Source organism: Trachurus trachurus, assembly GCF_905171665.1.
Source record: "Trachurus trachurus genome assembly, chromosome: 12".
Classification (NCBI taxonomy): Eukaryota; Metazoa; Chordata; class Actinopteri; order Carangiformes; family Carangidae; genus Trachurus; species Trachurus trachurus.
In genome coordinates this window covers 25,248,558-25,264,930 of record NC_139908.1, presented here as the reverse complement: position 1 = coordinate 25,264,930, position 16,373 = coordinate 25,248,558, and the positions used below count along the sequence as shown (strand labels likewise).

The window sequence follows — 16,373 nt, the reverse complement described above, 5'->3', positions numbered from 1 at the left end:
GATATAGACGGGTCACGTTATACAGGCTGGTGAAGGAAGCACCTGATCACCTGATAGAAGACTGGTCCCAGTTTCGCTGCCTCGAGTAAACTTGGACTTGGAGACATGAAGAGTAATGTAAACTATTTCTCTGCAGGAGCCCAGTGAGAAACCAGCCAAACGAGAAAACCCTCACAAGTATTTGCTGTACAAGCCGACGTTCAGCCAGCTGTTTACCTTCCTGTCTGCCTCTTTTAAGGTCAGTGCTCACCTCAATCACAACAAGTTGATGCTTATAATTGGACACATGAATTGTTAGACATGTCAGGATGGAACACATGGAAAATGAGAAAAAAAAGTTGAATGTCCTGGAAAAGCTTGAGCTGTCCTGGAAAATTATTTATCACATCGTGACATCAGCTACCAGAGCTCTGTTTGACTTTTTTAGGCCCCACTAAGGATTCCTAAAAACTAGCGACAGGCTCCGCCCCCTGTCTCCTCTGCTGAGTGACAGATAGAGGAGCAGCAGTGAGCTGTAGTGGGCGTGGTTAAAAAACAAAAACAACATGTTTGATTAATTAATTAAGATTAATTAATAGATAAGTTCGAGCCACAGACAGCACATCTTTAAATCAGACTTCTGGGGGTAAGAGAGGAAGAAACATAGAAACAATCTTGGTAAATGTACAAAATAAGATACAACTGTGGAAAAGAACACTTCTCCAAAGCATGAATAGGACGGCAGTTGTACTGTATTAGTGTACTGCGTGATAACCTGTCTGTCATATTGTAGCAGCTGAAAATGGGAGTGGGAACCCTGATCTTTTGTCCTCCACTTTCAAAGCTGGTTTGCAACACTGTTGAAATCTAGACTTTGATGTTTCTGCTGCTCTTAGTTTATGAAGATCCAATCACAGTGACTCCTCACTGCAGGTTGAGCTTTAACCTTCCTGATTCCTCCAGCAAAGCGAAGTAGAAATTAGGACTGTGTTGTAGGTTTTATATCAGTATTAAAATCAAAATTGCAGTTAAAGGAGGAATTATATTTGTCTGACTCATGTCTCCTAACATGGCCTTGGAGAACTTATAGTTGCTTTGGAGACAATATAATATTAGATGAAAAGCCTGTATGAATGTGTCTGTTGCGTCAGCACCACGAATAGCGCCATGGTTACAGGTTGTGGGTCTGGAGAGGGAGGGTCAGCCTCCTCCCTCCTCCCACCACATCACCTACAGGAACATGAACATCACTGAGCTCTGCTGCCACCACTGACATGTCTGTGAATAAACTGGAAGAATCAAGTTAAATTTACTTGTGTCAAATGTACAAATACACTAATATATAATCCATCCAAAACTGACAATTAGGCACAAACTCTATTACGACCTACTTATTGTGGTTGACTTGAAATCATCACAGAAACGTTTTCTGTGTTTTGTCAGGTTTCATGCAGAGAGCATGATTTCCGTCTCTGTGTGAAGCTCATGTATCTTACACACTGGTGTTTAACACAAGTCTCATGACACTTTTTTCTCCAACTTCCAGGAATTACCTGCCAACAGTGTCCTGCTGGTTTACCTGTCAGCGACTGGAGTCTTCCCCACCGGTCATTCAGACTATGAAGGTGTGTGATGATTATCAAGGAAAACACTGTTTGAATTGTCTCTGTTTTCTTCAAGGAAAAAGAATTTAATCTCTTAGCGGTGTTATACTTTAACTGTATACTTTTGTTTTGGATATGAACAGTTCAGATGGTGCATGAAATTAAAGAGCCTTTTCTGTATTTAAAGGTATAGTTCAACATTTTGGGTTCGTTAATTACCTTTAATTGTCGGTGCAAGCTATGGGAAACCTTGAAAACAACTCCGTCTCGTAACGTTCCGTTATTATCTCATAGCGTGGTGAATGTGCAGGTCACAACTTGTCCACCAGAGCGTTTTGGAGTTGTTGGATTGTGTATTTGATGAGTTTGATGAGGGAAACCAAGAAATCCCATGAGCCTCTGTAGCGTAGCTCTGAGCAGCTCGCGGCTCTGCTCCGCTGTTCTAAAAATAGCTTGCACCAACAATTAATCGTTACGAACCTACTCCTTAGACTATAGGGATTATGGCAATGGGCCAATTTGCCAAAATGTTGAACTATCCCTTTAATGCATTCACTGGTACAACTCAAAGAAGACTGGTCAACTTACTTATTATCCATAGAGCTGCTCATGGTCAGAAACTCTCCAGGCTGCCCCTAAGGCTCCTGGGATATGCAGTACATAATGTGAACCAGACTGAGAGTTTCCTGAATCATGTGGTAGTTATTCTGTTTCTATACGACTCTGCCAGAACTTAACAAATCTTTGCCTGACCAAGTGTTTTGTGTCTGAACATCTCCTGCAGGACCGTACGATTTTGGAGGAGTTCTCACCAACACGAATCGAGACGTGGTGAACGGAGAGACGGTGCAGAAGAGGAATCAAGCCCAGAAAGAAATGCACTGGTGAGAGAGCGAATTGCAATGGAGATTATTTTTGTCTGCCTCGTTCAGGAAAAGTTCCGTTTATATGATGAGTTACTTAAAATAAATCATAGGAAGCCTCCACAGGTTGATGACAGCGAAGCTAACAGCCTCCTGTGTTCAGTTACTAAACTTAACCCACAAGAAGAACCAGTGCTTTAGTTATTTCTTCTTGTGACTAATGACAGATAACATGAACATGAGTCAGTGTGACGTCTGAGAGCTGCCCACTCTCTGATGAGAGCAGGCTCCAACCACACTGACCTGCCTGACTAACGACACAAGTGTAGGTTTGTGGTTATTCACTGTTTTTTTTTTTACTGTTGCAGCCTTCATCCAGGAGACTTATTCCCTTTCACCCGGAAGCCGCTCTTCGTCATCGTGGATTCTACAAACAGCACAGCCTACAAGGTACGAAACAGTTCTACTCGACAAACATCTACTCATCCAGGCTCCAAGTATATGGACGCTTCTTCTTCCTCAGGCTCTGAGCTTCGGCACGTTCAGATTAAATATATAACGATAAATTCTGAAAAGACATCAAAGTACCAAGTCCAAAGTTTTGTGGTTCATTAGAAACTGGTCAGATACACATGAAGTTAATCTAAATCAGACATGTCCAAAGCAGCAGCACACCAGACTTGACTCTTTTGTTTAAGTGATCTCTCTCATAGTGGGTCTCATTCATGAAACGTTAGTAAATCTCTGTGTAGATTTGCACATAAAAGCCCACACTACTAAAACCCTACTCCGGATTCATGAATGCTGCGGCCGGGAATCTCAGATTTGATCGTAAGCACGTGTGCAAGATCATAAAGAGCAACCCATCGTAAATTAACAGCACGCCCCCGGTGATCAGCAATTAGTTTCCGGTTCAGTTTTCCGGTTAATATCATCATTAGATGGCGCCTTGATGTGTGCGTGTTCTATCTCTAAAGACTGTCCCCCTTCACATATTTCTTATCGTTTTTCATGTTTAAATTACGTGTTTCAAAGGTGTCAGCGTACATAACAGAGAATACAATATAATAGAAAATACTTTATTAATCCCTAGGAGGGAGAGCAATACGAATAAAATATGAATTAAAATTGTGATGTCGAACAGTGAGAAGCAGTATTTTTGTGCATTCCTACATTTACACAAGCACTACACGCAGTCAGAAGCAGGTGTAGATTTTGTGAGTAGTTACGAAAAGATTGACACTACTAAAAAAGATTGATGAATGCACATAAATTTCCCGCTGCACACAGTTTACACACAAATTGGTGCCGCTCACGTTTCATGAATGAAACCCACTGTGTGCTCTTGATTGGCTGGAACAAAAACCTGCAGCCACACGGCTCTCTGTGGAATAGTTTGGACATAGCTGATCTAAATCATCATATTTAGCATCTAGTGGAAAATCCTCAGTGGTCTGAGATCATCTTCCTTCTACCTCTCCATCCTCAGCAGCTCTGAGTTTGTGTCGATCACATGTTCATGTTGACTGTCCCGCTGAATGATGACATGTGGTCCAGTGTGGTGTGATGCAATCGTGTGAATGTGAGGCACAGACAGCTCCCGTGGACGTCTGTGTTCACCCTGCTGCTTCTGTCAGCTGTGAATCCTTCAGTCAACACCAGTGAGTCAGTTCTGATGGAGCCGTAACAGAAGCAACAGATGAGGCGCAGGCTTTGGATCGTGAGCTGATCCTGTCGTTCTCCACTCTTTCCTCTTTGCATCATTTTGACACAGTTTGGTTTTGGTGCCATCAGACTGTGGTTTCTGTTACTGTTTGTACATTATTTGGTTCATGTGGTTGAGATGAAAACAAACCCAGATGAACCCTGGCGTCGGCGGGAAACTTCATCATGTTTCCTCTGAGCACTGAGGGTTTGTGGATGTGGAGCTCAGCAGTTCAGTAATGAATCACAGGTGTAAAACAATCCAGCTGTTCTTCTAGTTTATCACACTGCAGATGTGAAGTGTCATCATAAAATCTGTTTTCATCTCTTTATCATCTGCTGCCAAGTTCCTGATCCTGATATGTTCATGTGCATCAGTCAGGCAGGCTTATTATTTTTTACTTAGTTTTTTCTTTTCTTTTTATTCCAATGCTGGCCTGAATTCATTTCACATTTTATTTCTCATTTTGTGTAACATTTACAAATGTGGCTCCACAGCACAGGGACAAACTGTCGCATCAACATAAACTAGTCACAACACTGGATGGTAAAAAGGAAAAAAAAAAAACCCAAATAGAAGTCCACTAATGAACCTAAATCCTGCTCAGATGAAGCCTGACACTTGATTTTTGTCTCCTTTAGTTTATGTCACATTGAATCCGGTGAAGCTCGCAGGCTGAAGAAGAACATGTGGAACTGTCTGTATGCTGTATATGATGTGAATTTACAGTAATCTCCTGTTTGTGTTTTGTCCCAACAGAATTTCACGAATCTGTTTGGCCAGCCTCTGGTGTGTCTACTATCACCTACAGTGTATCCTAAAAGTGTACAAGGTGTGTGTCACTCACTACAACAGTTTACTACAGGATTCATCTGATGATGTTGTGTTTTCAAATAATGATCATGTGCGCTTCGATAAAGGTCCAAGGACCGAAACATCACCATGAGTAAAATACCGCATGCAAGTTGAACAATGTGCGGGATTTTCTCTTTACATATGTATAAATTTGGATCTGATGGTCCCCCTCCTACGCACCTGTCAAAACGGATGTGCCAATATTTTTTTCTCTTTTCATTAAAGGGATAGTTCAACATGTTTGCAAATAGGTCCAATTGTCATAATCCCTATAGTTTTAGCAGTAGGTTCGTTACCTTTAATTGTCGGCACAAGCTATTTTTAGAACAGTGGAGCAGAGCCGAGAGCTGCTCAGAGCTACGTTACGGAGGCTAATGGGATTTCTTGGTTTCCCTCATCAAACTCATCAAATACACAATCCAACAACTCCAAAACGCTCTCATGGACAAGTTGTGATCTGCCCCCCGTAGGGGGCAGTTTTTCGGCAAGCAGTCTCAAAAACAACTCTGTCTCGTAACGTTCCGTTATTATCTCATAGCGTGGTGAATGTGCAGGTCACAACTTGTCCACCAGAGTGTTTTGGAGTTGTTGGATTGTGTATTTGATGAGTTTGATGAGGGAAACCAAGAAACTCCAGTAGCCTCCGTAGCGTAGCTCTGAGCAGCTCACGGCTCTGCTCCACCGTTCTACAAATAGCTTGCACCGACAAATTATGCCAGGCAATGGGCCAATTTACATACAGGTCAGGCTCCGTGGCTAAGTTACTTATCATCTGTCTGTCTTTATGTCAGAGGTGCTGTTACAGTGATTTTCACTCTTGTGGGTTTGAACTGTCCAGAGTCTTTGTCCATCATGATGTCCTCATGTTGTGTATGTCTGACCTGTGTCTGTCTCCTCTCTCCTGTCCAGATCAATCACAGCGTGGGAGTCTCTTCACTCTCTTCCTCTACAGTCCTCTCCTGGCGTTCTCCTCAATCTGTGGTTTGAATAGCGTGCGACGAGGTCTTTGGGACAGGGCTCAAGAATTTCTCAAGAAAGTCTACCGCGACATCGGGCAGATGATAACTCGCTCACGGACCATAGGTAACAGTCTCCTGAGGCTTCTGTCGTGCCTGCTCATGAGTCATCAACTTTAGACTGGACAATGAAAAAACTTTATTTATGTGTTCTTATGTCAAACAGAGTTTAAATCTTGGTTTTTAAAAAAGTCAAAAGTTTGTATATTATAAACATTTTATTGTTCAGTGGATTAATTAAAATGCTGGGAGTAGAGCAAACAGCCCTTTACATACAGTGTAAAGGTAGATTTCCATGTGTAGTGTGGTTATAAAGCAGCTCTAGGTTCTATATTATATATACAGTACTGTATCTAATACTGTGAAAGTATTATCAAAGTCTCAGTCCACAGAGAAATGCACACAGCCTGTATCTAGAAAATTAGTCTTAAAACCAGCTGTCAAGACTTCTGTGACATTGTGATGTCACAACAAAGCAGTCACTAAGCCCCGCCCATTTAAACTATTGGTTGTTTTTTTCCCACATTGTGTGGCAGCAACAGAAGCAGCTTCGAATCTTGATGATAGGCTCCTGCTGACAGTTCCTCAGTGCAATGTGTGATCACTTAAATGGGAGTTTTACAAAGCCAGATGAGAAGACTCCCTCAGCCAATCAGAAGCTGCTGTAAATAAAACACAGGGGAATAGTGAAATGAATGATTAATACTCAAATTGCTGCATGTTATTTATTATTGATCAGCTGATCAATGAATCAACCTCTTGGCTGATGTTTATGCTGTTCTTACAGATCAAGCCTTCCTCCAGTTCTTTGGTGACGAGTTCCTTCGACTGCTGCTGATCCGCTTCGTGTTCTGCTCAGCTGCTCTGAGGCTTCATAAACTGTTCCGGGTGAGTCGCTGCACACTGTCAGAGCCCTGTTCATCTGAATGACAGCAGTGAAGAGCAGGGTGGGGCTCCAGAGGTGTCGGTTGATCAGACTTTAGTTTTGGATTTGTCTCTGTAGTTGTGTCTCCAAGACGGCATGATTGCTCTGACTGTTTTATTATTATTGTATATGACATCATTCGACTCAACAATAGATTCAGTAGATATTCTAACAAGTAACTAATAGGGATTTACCAATCCAGCTTTTTCCATCCCAGTGGTGGTACTGATACCTGGGCTTAGCATATCGGTGCTACCCAATACCACTGTTGCATTAGTGAACTGTATACCTCGCCATATGGAAGACAGTGAAGGCATCAGGTTGGACTTTAGAGGAATAGTTCACTAAAAAATGAAATTCAGTCATTATTGACTCACCCTCATGCTGATGAATACTCCAGAGTGGTTTTTTATTCCTCAAAGTGCATCTGGAGACCCGGGAGGGGGGTTCGTAGTATGAGAGTCTATAGCGCCCAACACAAAAACGTCCATAAAACTACACAAAAACCTTGTAATATTCCTCCATACTGCTCGTCCGCTGCAATCCAAGTGTCCTGAAGGGATATAGTCCAGAGAATTTGCCTGGGGCGCGCTCTCACGTTCACATTGAATTCAATACAGGACGGATTAGGTTGTAAAATGTCCTAAATGACATTGTTTCGAGTAAACTCTGGACTATATCCCCTCAGGACACTTGAATTGCAGTGGACAAACAGTATGGAGGAATATTTCAAGGTTTTTGTGTAGTTTTAGGTAAATTCATGCAAAACAGCAGATGCGTGTTTCTGTTGGGGGCAGTTTTTCGGCAAGCAGTGTCTGCATTTGCCTTGAAAATACCCCAGTCTCGTAACGTTCCGTTATTATCTCATAGCGTGGTGAATGTGCAGGTCACAACTTGTCCACCAGAGCGTTTTGGAGTTGTTGGATTGTGTATTTGTTGAGTTTGATGAGGGAAACCAAGAAATCCCATTAGCCTCCGTAGCGTAGCTCTGAGCAGCTCGCAGCTCTGCTCCGCCATTCTAAAAACAGCTTGCATCGACAATTAAAGGTAACGAATCTACTCCTAAAACTATATGGATTATGGCAATGGGTCAATTTGCCAAAATATTGAACTATCCCTTTAGTGCTTGTGTAGGTCTGATCCTGAACCAGCATCTTTGGGCTCATCTATGACACACAAAAGGTTCTGAATATGATCAGTATGGCTCGTCCAGTTTTGTGCCTCAGATAAACCGGTGACAATATAAAAGACTTATTATCTTGTAGCAGTGAAATGAAGCTGCAGTCAGACCTTGTAAAGAGCAGGTTGGAGCTGCAGCGTCCTACTGCTCAGGCTTCTGCTCTCCAACACTTTAGTCACATTCATGCTCCATCAGGCTCATAGAAACTGTCCCACATCACACAATACACTTAACCCACACACTCGATGCACACTTCAGAGCATCTATTCTGGGCTCACCACATCCCACAATGCATCACTGCTGCATCGCACCAGTCGGTAATGGACCTGTGCACTGGTCTGCAGATCATCATCGTGTCTCATTCCTGAGCTGAAGAGAAGAGACGAAAGAGAAATGGAATTTTCCTAAAGCTTCTGTCCTTCTTTTACATGATTATTTTATAAGAACCAAGTGCAACTAAAAACACAGATGAGTGTGTAAACGGTTGTGATCTTGGTGCACAGTGAGTATTTCCCCCTCTCTCTCCCTGCAGCTGTCTGCAGTGGCTCCACACTGAACAACAGTAGAATATCTAAATCTGTTCTTCATTGTCTCTGCAGTCAGGAAGCTACTAAACTGTCTCACAGCCAACATCTGGTCAGATGTGACTCCAGCACTAGTGACAGTTCAGACAGATTTGGACTTAAGTGAAAGTGTTGGAGTCTGGAGAACTGGATTTGATTTAAAAGCTTCTACAATATGATAGTAATAGAACTTGTCAGGAGTCGTTTGATCAACCACAAAATAAAAACAGCTAAAAAAAAACGTCCTGTTCATACCTCAACCTGTTTTTCTAGGTTTGACTGTGACTGACCTTTTAGGCAGTGATGTGGTCCAAACACCGTGTGTCTGTCACATTTTTCAAGATAAAAGAACAGTCATTCCTCTGATTTTCCTCTGAAAGCTCTGCTTCAAAATAAGAGTCCTCAATTACTTCATAGAGATGCAGAGGGGTCACCAAAAATAAACTTAAGTATAATACTCAGGAGCTTTTAACCTGTTTCAGCCGTTGTTCTTTGTTCCAGGGGGTTTAGTTGTGGTCCTGACTCACTTAATTAAAAACAATCACTGCAATCTCTCTTAAATCAAACACACCCATAACTTAAACTTTTGAGTTTAATCATAAACAACAGCAAAAAAGAGAGTGGTAGAAAACATTACGGCTTCCTCCGTCTTACCAGAGCCACCTGTCACAGTCATTTCTTGGGAGGAAGAAATTTCATCAACCAATATATACCTTTCAACAGTTATAATCAATCATTCAAACACTGAATATTATGATTAATTACACACACAAAAATAGCAACAGAAAAAATGCCCTCATAGTGTTTCATTACTGTCCAACCCAGCCCTGAAACACAAAGCAGGTGATTTACATTTACACAGTATAGAGGCTGTTTCAAGTCCTGATGGAGATCTGGAGCCAAGTGTTTATAGATTCAACCAACCTGATGTGAAGTTACTGTCATTGTACTGTGCAGTCATAAACTGTATTGCTTTTAAAGGGGACATATTAAGGAAATATCAGTTTTTGAAGGCTCTTTAACATATATTTGGGTGTTTGTCTTGCCTTTCGGCCCCCAAAATGTCAGAATTGACAAAAAAATCTGTAATGTTCAGGCTCCCTAGGTTGAAATCCATGTGGTTTTACGAGTTGTTCCCTCAGTTGTCTTCCAGTGATGTAACTAGTTTTTAAATTTGCATAATACCACCCCTACCTGGTACCAGAAGGGGTGGGCGGGGCAAGCAAAGAGCTGTGATGTTTGATCCTTGGGGTATTTTGACCAAAGCATGTCACAGACATGTCTTTAAGACACCTGGGAACTATTTTAATTTGTGGAAAGGGGGCAGAATATGTCTCCTTTAAATGACGTGTGTTGTGATGTGTCTGCAGGAGTCCCGGAGCTTCCCAGAGTCATACCCTGAGCTGCCCAAGCAGGACACAGTGGAGAGCAGCGTCCTACAGAAGCACGTCCTGGAGCTGGCCACCATGCTGGACGTGCAGAGCCTTTTCTGGGATGATTCACTGGAAGCCTACTAACACCTTTGCAAAGGGCACAACGGCACACGTGTACATAGAGACTCAGCTGCCAGAGCCCTCCGCTGTCCTTCGACTTTTTTTTTTCTTTTTTCTGTTTGTTTGTTTTTTACAGGTAATGACATGATCGATTCAGCACATCCAAGTTCACATCCTGCATTTAACTGTTACTTGTGGAAGCAAAATGTAGTGCAGCCAGAGAGTTTAAGTGTCAGTGTAAATTTTCTCTTTTTCGAGTCCCAGCGGCTTCACTTGTTAATATAAGATGATTTAAGGACAGACTCCCCGTCCGAAATTGCAGTCTGGGACGTCCTCCCTCATGTCAGACGGTTGTAAAGGTGTTAATGTGGGTCGTGTGTTTAGTTTTTTGAATAATATTTCTCATGGCATATCGGAGTGAAGGTGGTGAATGCAGAGCAGGCAGATAAATAAATCCTGCCTCTTATAATAATAAGATTCGCACGCTGCGTTGGAATCTGAATGATTTCCCCATAAACGTCAGAGCTGCTCTGGATCTTTTGTTTGTTCGCTGTAAAACAGCTTCTCCTGTAGCAGGCCGAGGTGCATGAGGTTTGTTGTGTTGCACTTTTAGTTGTAGAATTTCACTCCTCCTTTGTGTCATTTACCAGCAGTCCATCGTCCACGGCTTCGGCCCCGTGCGTAGTGTTGAAAGTGGTGGTTGTTTCTTTTCCGTATCTGCATGAACACGGGCAAAGGAATGAAGCCGTTTAAGTTCCTTTTTGTTTCCCCCACTAAGAGCAGCCTCCGCTTTGTGAGGATGGAAAATTGGATGGATTGTAGATTTTCAAATGGAGCCGGTGCATGTGTTGCATGGGCCTGTACAGTTACTGTTGAGTCAACAAATGAAGACAATCTATAGAGAAAGACAACAGGAGGTGACCCGGTGAAGGGGTGACGTTTAGTAAGCACAGCAAGTGAGATGCCTCCTGTAGCTGCCAGGGGATTTATAGGAAGTGTAGAGAAGGACACACACACACACTTCCACTCTGCATGTGTGACAAAGCTGAGGAGGGAACACAGTGAAGCACCAAAGCCAGTTTATGTGTGTTTAGAAACTGTAAGTGAAGATGGAGGCAGACACAGAGCAACAGAGAGAGAGAGAGAGCACTAATGAAATACTGCCCTTCATCTGCTAAATTATTATATTTATAGAATTATAACCAACGCTGGGTCATGTGGTCTCCTCTGTTTTCATGCAGCTGCTATGATGGTTGAAAAATATAGATTATATTATTTCAAGTCTGTGTCATATTAAAGGGGTAGTTCAACATTTTGGCAAATTGGCCCATTGCCATAATCCCTATAGTTTTAGCAGTAGGTTCGTTACCTTTAATTGTCGGTGCAAGCTGTTTTTAGAACGGCGGAGCAGAGCCGCGAGCTGCTCAGAGCTACGCTACAGAGGCTCATGTAATTTCTTGGTTTCCCTCATGAAACTCATCAAATACACAATCCAACAACTCCAAAACGCTCTGGTGGACAAGTTGTGACCTGCACATTCACCACGCTATGAGATAATAACGGAACGTTAAGAGACAGAGTTGTTTTCGAGGTAAATTCATGCAAAACCGCTGATGCGTGTTCCCATCGGGGGCAGTTTTTCAGCAAGCAGTCTCTGCATGTACCTTGAAAACAACTCTGTCTCATAACGTTCTGTTATTATCTCTTAGCGTGGTGAATGTGCAGGTCACAACTTGTCCACCAGAGCGTTTTGGAGTTGTTGGATTGTGTATTTGATGAGTTTGATGAGGGAAACTAAGAAATCCCATTAGCCTCTGTAGCGTAGCTCTGAGCAACTTGCAGCTCTGCTCCGCCATTTTAAAAATAGCTTGCACCGACAATTAAAGGTAACGAACCTACTGCTAAAACTATAGGGATTATGGCAACGGGTCAATTTGCCAAAATGTTGAACCATCCCTTTAAGTCCAGACATGAGACTTGAGGTCAGTGATAGTCAGTTTCCCTGTGTGTTGTAGCCGCTCATCATGACTTGAAAAGCAAAATGCCGAAAAAGTATTACTTCTAGACCCAATAGGCTCCAGCCGTCAGCTACTGGAACCACGAAAAGAGAGAGGGAATAGAATACATGAAGGATCAGATTATAAAACAGAAGAGAAGAAAATAATTTACTTAGTGACTAAGTGGTGATGGGAACAACAGGGACTAAAACAGTGTTCAAATACCATTTAAACTGTTAAATGATAGTTTTTAATTTCAGTTTCTAGAATTAAAAAAACTACTAGTGTAGTTTATTATGTAGAAAACCAGATCAGATCAGATTGGTCTGTAACCACTGTAACCTCTGCTCTGGCCCCACAAGCTGAATAGACGTCAGTGAGATATTACAGCAAACGTGGGAAATATGTTGATTGACTGAAAAGGAGCTTCCTAAAAGTTTTCATACGTTTTGTCCCAGACAAAAATTGCACCCAGCACATTTCCAAACATGGTGCAGTGATTTGTTTTTAAGACAAAATGTTAAGTCACTAAAACAGCTGGACGTCAAACCCACGCAGAGGTTGTTCGTTGCTGTAGTGGCAGCAGGACGGTGTGTGTGTGTGTGTGTGATGGAGGAACATGTGACCCAGTGTAGCAGTGACACTCACTGATCTCAGCTCAGAGAAGAAGTAGCCCGACCTCTGATGAGGCTCTAAAAGATAAACTCTCATTATGTAACATCCTTTCCTCCACCACTGCCCAGGCTGCTGAGGTTCCACATGTTTTGAATTGTCCTGACCCACTCCAGACAGGAAGCAGTGTGGAGGCTTTCACCATAGAGTCAAGAGCAACCAGCTCAGTTAACTGCCCCGACCAAAATGATGCAGGAAGGAGCCGAAAGAGATGAGATTGAGATTTCTGAGTTGACAGAGTTGATGGGAAAGAACACTACTCTAGTGTTTATTTAATTTATTGACATTTTAAGAGAACGTGTACAGATGACTTGAGGCAATGTTTCTGCACAGATGTGTGTGTGTTCAGTATTTAGCAAAGCGCGTGATGACATGAAGTTGAATTCGAGGAGGAGAGCGACATGTTAATGAGGCCAGTTTGTTTTCTGGCCGTTTTTCTAAAGACGTTACATTCCAACTTTCCTGAGGACGTGAAGAGCAGCAGAGGGAAACAGCTGTTTTCTCCATTTCACTTCTGTCTGGGACAGTGAGCCATTTCTACACTTTCTTCTACTTTCAATGTAAAAAATCAGCCTCCACATTCCCTTGTGTTGACAGTTTGAGAAGATTAAGATATTGCTGGCTTGTATTTTATGAAGTTTAATATTGTTATGATCATGTTTGTTGTGCTTTAGGGGAGAAAAAAAAAAGAGACGAATCCCTGCGTGTTATTGTTCCTCATGCCGGCTGAACTGTAGAAACTCTTCATCTTGTCGCTGCTTCACTTTCTAACAGCTTCTGCCTGAAACGTGTCAAACATGTCAGCCGATTCCAAACAGTGTTGAAGAGGCAGCAATAACATGTTGGTGAACAAATGAGACAGAATGATCAAAACCTGCTGTTTTACAGCCCGTGGTGCTTTCAGTGCGACACCAGTCATGATTTTTTACTTTCCAAAGGAACCTACGAAACTTTTTTTACATGTTTGCACGTCAATTAGGACAGAAGAAGGAGAAGAAGAAGACGTGGAGAAATGTATTCCTTTAAATTGTCAAATATTGCATGTTGATAAGTTTGTACATTAAGACTCAAGACCTCATGTTTCTATGTTATAACATGTTGTACGGTGTATTCCCTGGTCTAAGACCCCATGAAAAGAGCAAAGACTGTGGCAGAGCTGCACAAAATAAGCATCAGCTAATGGAAAATATCCGCCATCGTAATTCTAACTATTAAAAAAGAAATCAATAAATGACAAACTTCTAGCTTCTTCTCAGACCATCCGCTGTATTTGATGTCTTTTGCGTTTCATATTTAAAAAACTGTCACTTATTATGTAGCATCAGTGGGACCATTAGTGCAGAGAAAAGCACCGGATGAATTTGCTTGTATTCCGTCACAAACAGGGTTGTTCATTGTTCATCGGTGTGTGATTGTGTTTTTAATTCATGTTTCAGTTTTTGTATAATCAACCCAGCAGCACATGGAGCAGAGAGCATGAACTGATTCTGTGTGATGCAAATGGATGTTCATGCTACACATGCTTTGATGGGTGTATCAGAGCGGCCACTTAAAGGAGCTATGTGTAAGTTTTTTGCTAGTGCTACATAGCTAACGTTAGCAATAACAGCTGTTTAATGACCAACTTCATCCCTTTACTCACCAACAGCTGTCTGCAGTGGTGGAAACAAACACTGCTGTTAACTCGTGTTGTTAAGAGACAGTAAACAATATGTCTTTTTATCGTACTGAAGTTAGCATGCTAACCAGCTAGCACTCCCCGTTCTCTCACTTTCCAATAGCGAGTCAGAAGCCTCCAGTCCGTCCTGAAGACATACCAGCTCATAGGACGTGTTCTGACCGCTTGTTTAAAGACAATAATTGAAGCTCCTGACAAGTAACAACCACCACCACCTGCCCCTGATTCAGACAAAACTTACAAATAGCCCCTTTAAGTCTTGGAAGGTGATTGTTTCTTTTTTTTTAATATACGTATATATCACAATCCTGTGTAAACATGATAGCTCATAACTTATGCTCACATGATAATTTTGATGGTGTGTCTGAAGTGTTCAGATCTCAGAAGCTGTACAGTCGTGTAGAGTTCATACTATATTCATGGACTCTAAAGCCTTATGCAGGGTGGATACTGTGACGAACCCAAGATAAAAAAAAAAGAAGAAAAAACCCTCTGAAACTCTTCTTGCCTTTACATAATACAGATGGTGACAAACTGAAGGAGACAACAACATAAAGAGTCTTAGTCATACATGTCCAAGTCTCTGAATGTCACTTTTGAATGATGGTTGATGTGATGGAGAGCATTGTCTTTCATGTTGCTCCAACCTCCCCCATAGTTCAACCGGACTGAGATCTGGTGACAGTGAAGGTCACATCCCATGATTCACAACATCTTCACCCTCATCAGACCATCAGCCACTTCTGGGTCTCTAGGAGACACTCTCATCCTTTTTCTCCACTCATCTACCAAGGCAGAGGACTGAGGAGTGAGGACCCTGGTGAAAATCTGCTTTTTTTTCTAGTTCTTTTCTTTTTTCTTTTTTTTTTTAGGTTTTTTCTGTAATTTGTCACCAACTGTGGTTTACAACCCATTGAGTGCTCAAAGATGTGAGTGATTTAAATGTTGCACTCTGATTCAGTATCAAAAGACCTGTTGTAAACAAATGATGTGAGAACTTTAAGTTGTTTGCAGGAGCTATGATGAAGTTTCTCAGTAGAAAATATTTCCATTACTTGAAATAGATTCAGTAAACATCTGAATTTTACCACAGAATCAATGTTTTCTTTTCTAAATTTTGTCCCTAATGCGAAATTTCATAGAAAATATGAAAGCAACAGAAAAAGGAGCCACTGCTCACCCTGTATAACCACTGTTAGAGTCCGCCCGAGCACCTGAATTAAACTTGTTTTTGACATTAGAGGCACAAGCACAAAGGCCACTGTTCCATAGAGGGGAACCACTTCCACAGAGAGGCCCACCCACCACATCACAGATAACTGCCAACCGATCAACCCTGATTTCTCACCCAGACACACAGGGGTCATTTCTATCTTTTTATACCTGTAAAAAAAAAAAAAAAAAATGTCCACAAGTTGGGTGCAGCACTCCTTTATAGCAACATGTGTGACTTGCTTGTTGTGAATTTTTAGTTAGAGTCGAACTGTCAAATGATTTTTCAGTATTTAAGTTTAAAAAAAAAAAATGCACAGATGATAATCTCTGTAAGCAGCATGTTTGTTTAGAATAGAAAGTGCCAAAGACTGTTGTACTGTCACTTTCCCATCTTAACAATGATTGAGATCAATTATTGTATCAGATGATTTTTTTTTCTTTTTTTTCTGTGTGTTGCCAGATGAAGCCAATAAAGAAAATGAAAGTTTGGCTTAATACAAGGCCCGATATGTGATTTCATTGTGGGATTAGCTGGGGTGTGTGACTGCACCACTCTGTTGTCATCACTAGCTGATAGATAGATTAACTTAATAGAACTTGTACAGTTTTATGAGTTGTATCTGTTTCC

General features: G+C 41.7%; 1 protein-coding gene across 1 annotated transcript in view; it reads left to right on the top strand.

Annotated features, from left to right (window-relative positions):
- Positions 1-10,242, top strand: part of scai (suppressor of cancer cell invasion) — a 31,750-nt gene extending 21,508 nt beyond the window's left edge. The window contains exons 10-17 of the mRNA XM_083983782.1: positions 137-238; positions 1,526-1,604; positions 2,368-2,467; positions 2,815-2,896; positions 4,911-4,983; positions 5,916-6,089; positions 6,810-6,910; positions 10,061-10,242. Of these exons, the coding sequence (XP_083839908.1) occupies positions 137-238; positions 1,526-1,604; positions 2,368-2,467; positions 2,815-2,896; positions 4,911-4,983; positions 5,916-6,089; positions 6,810-6,910; positions 10,061-10,207 (858 nt within the window). The 3' untranslated portion in view covers positions 10,208-10,242. The remainder of the gene's footprint in view (positions 1-136; positions 239-1,525; positions 1,605-2,367; positions 2,468-2,814; positions 2,897-4,910; positions 4,984-5,915; positions 6,090-6,809; positions 6,911-10,060) is intronic.
- The last annotated feature ends 6,131 nt before the right edge of the window (positions 10,243-16,373 follow it).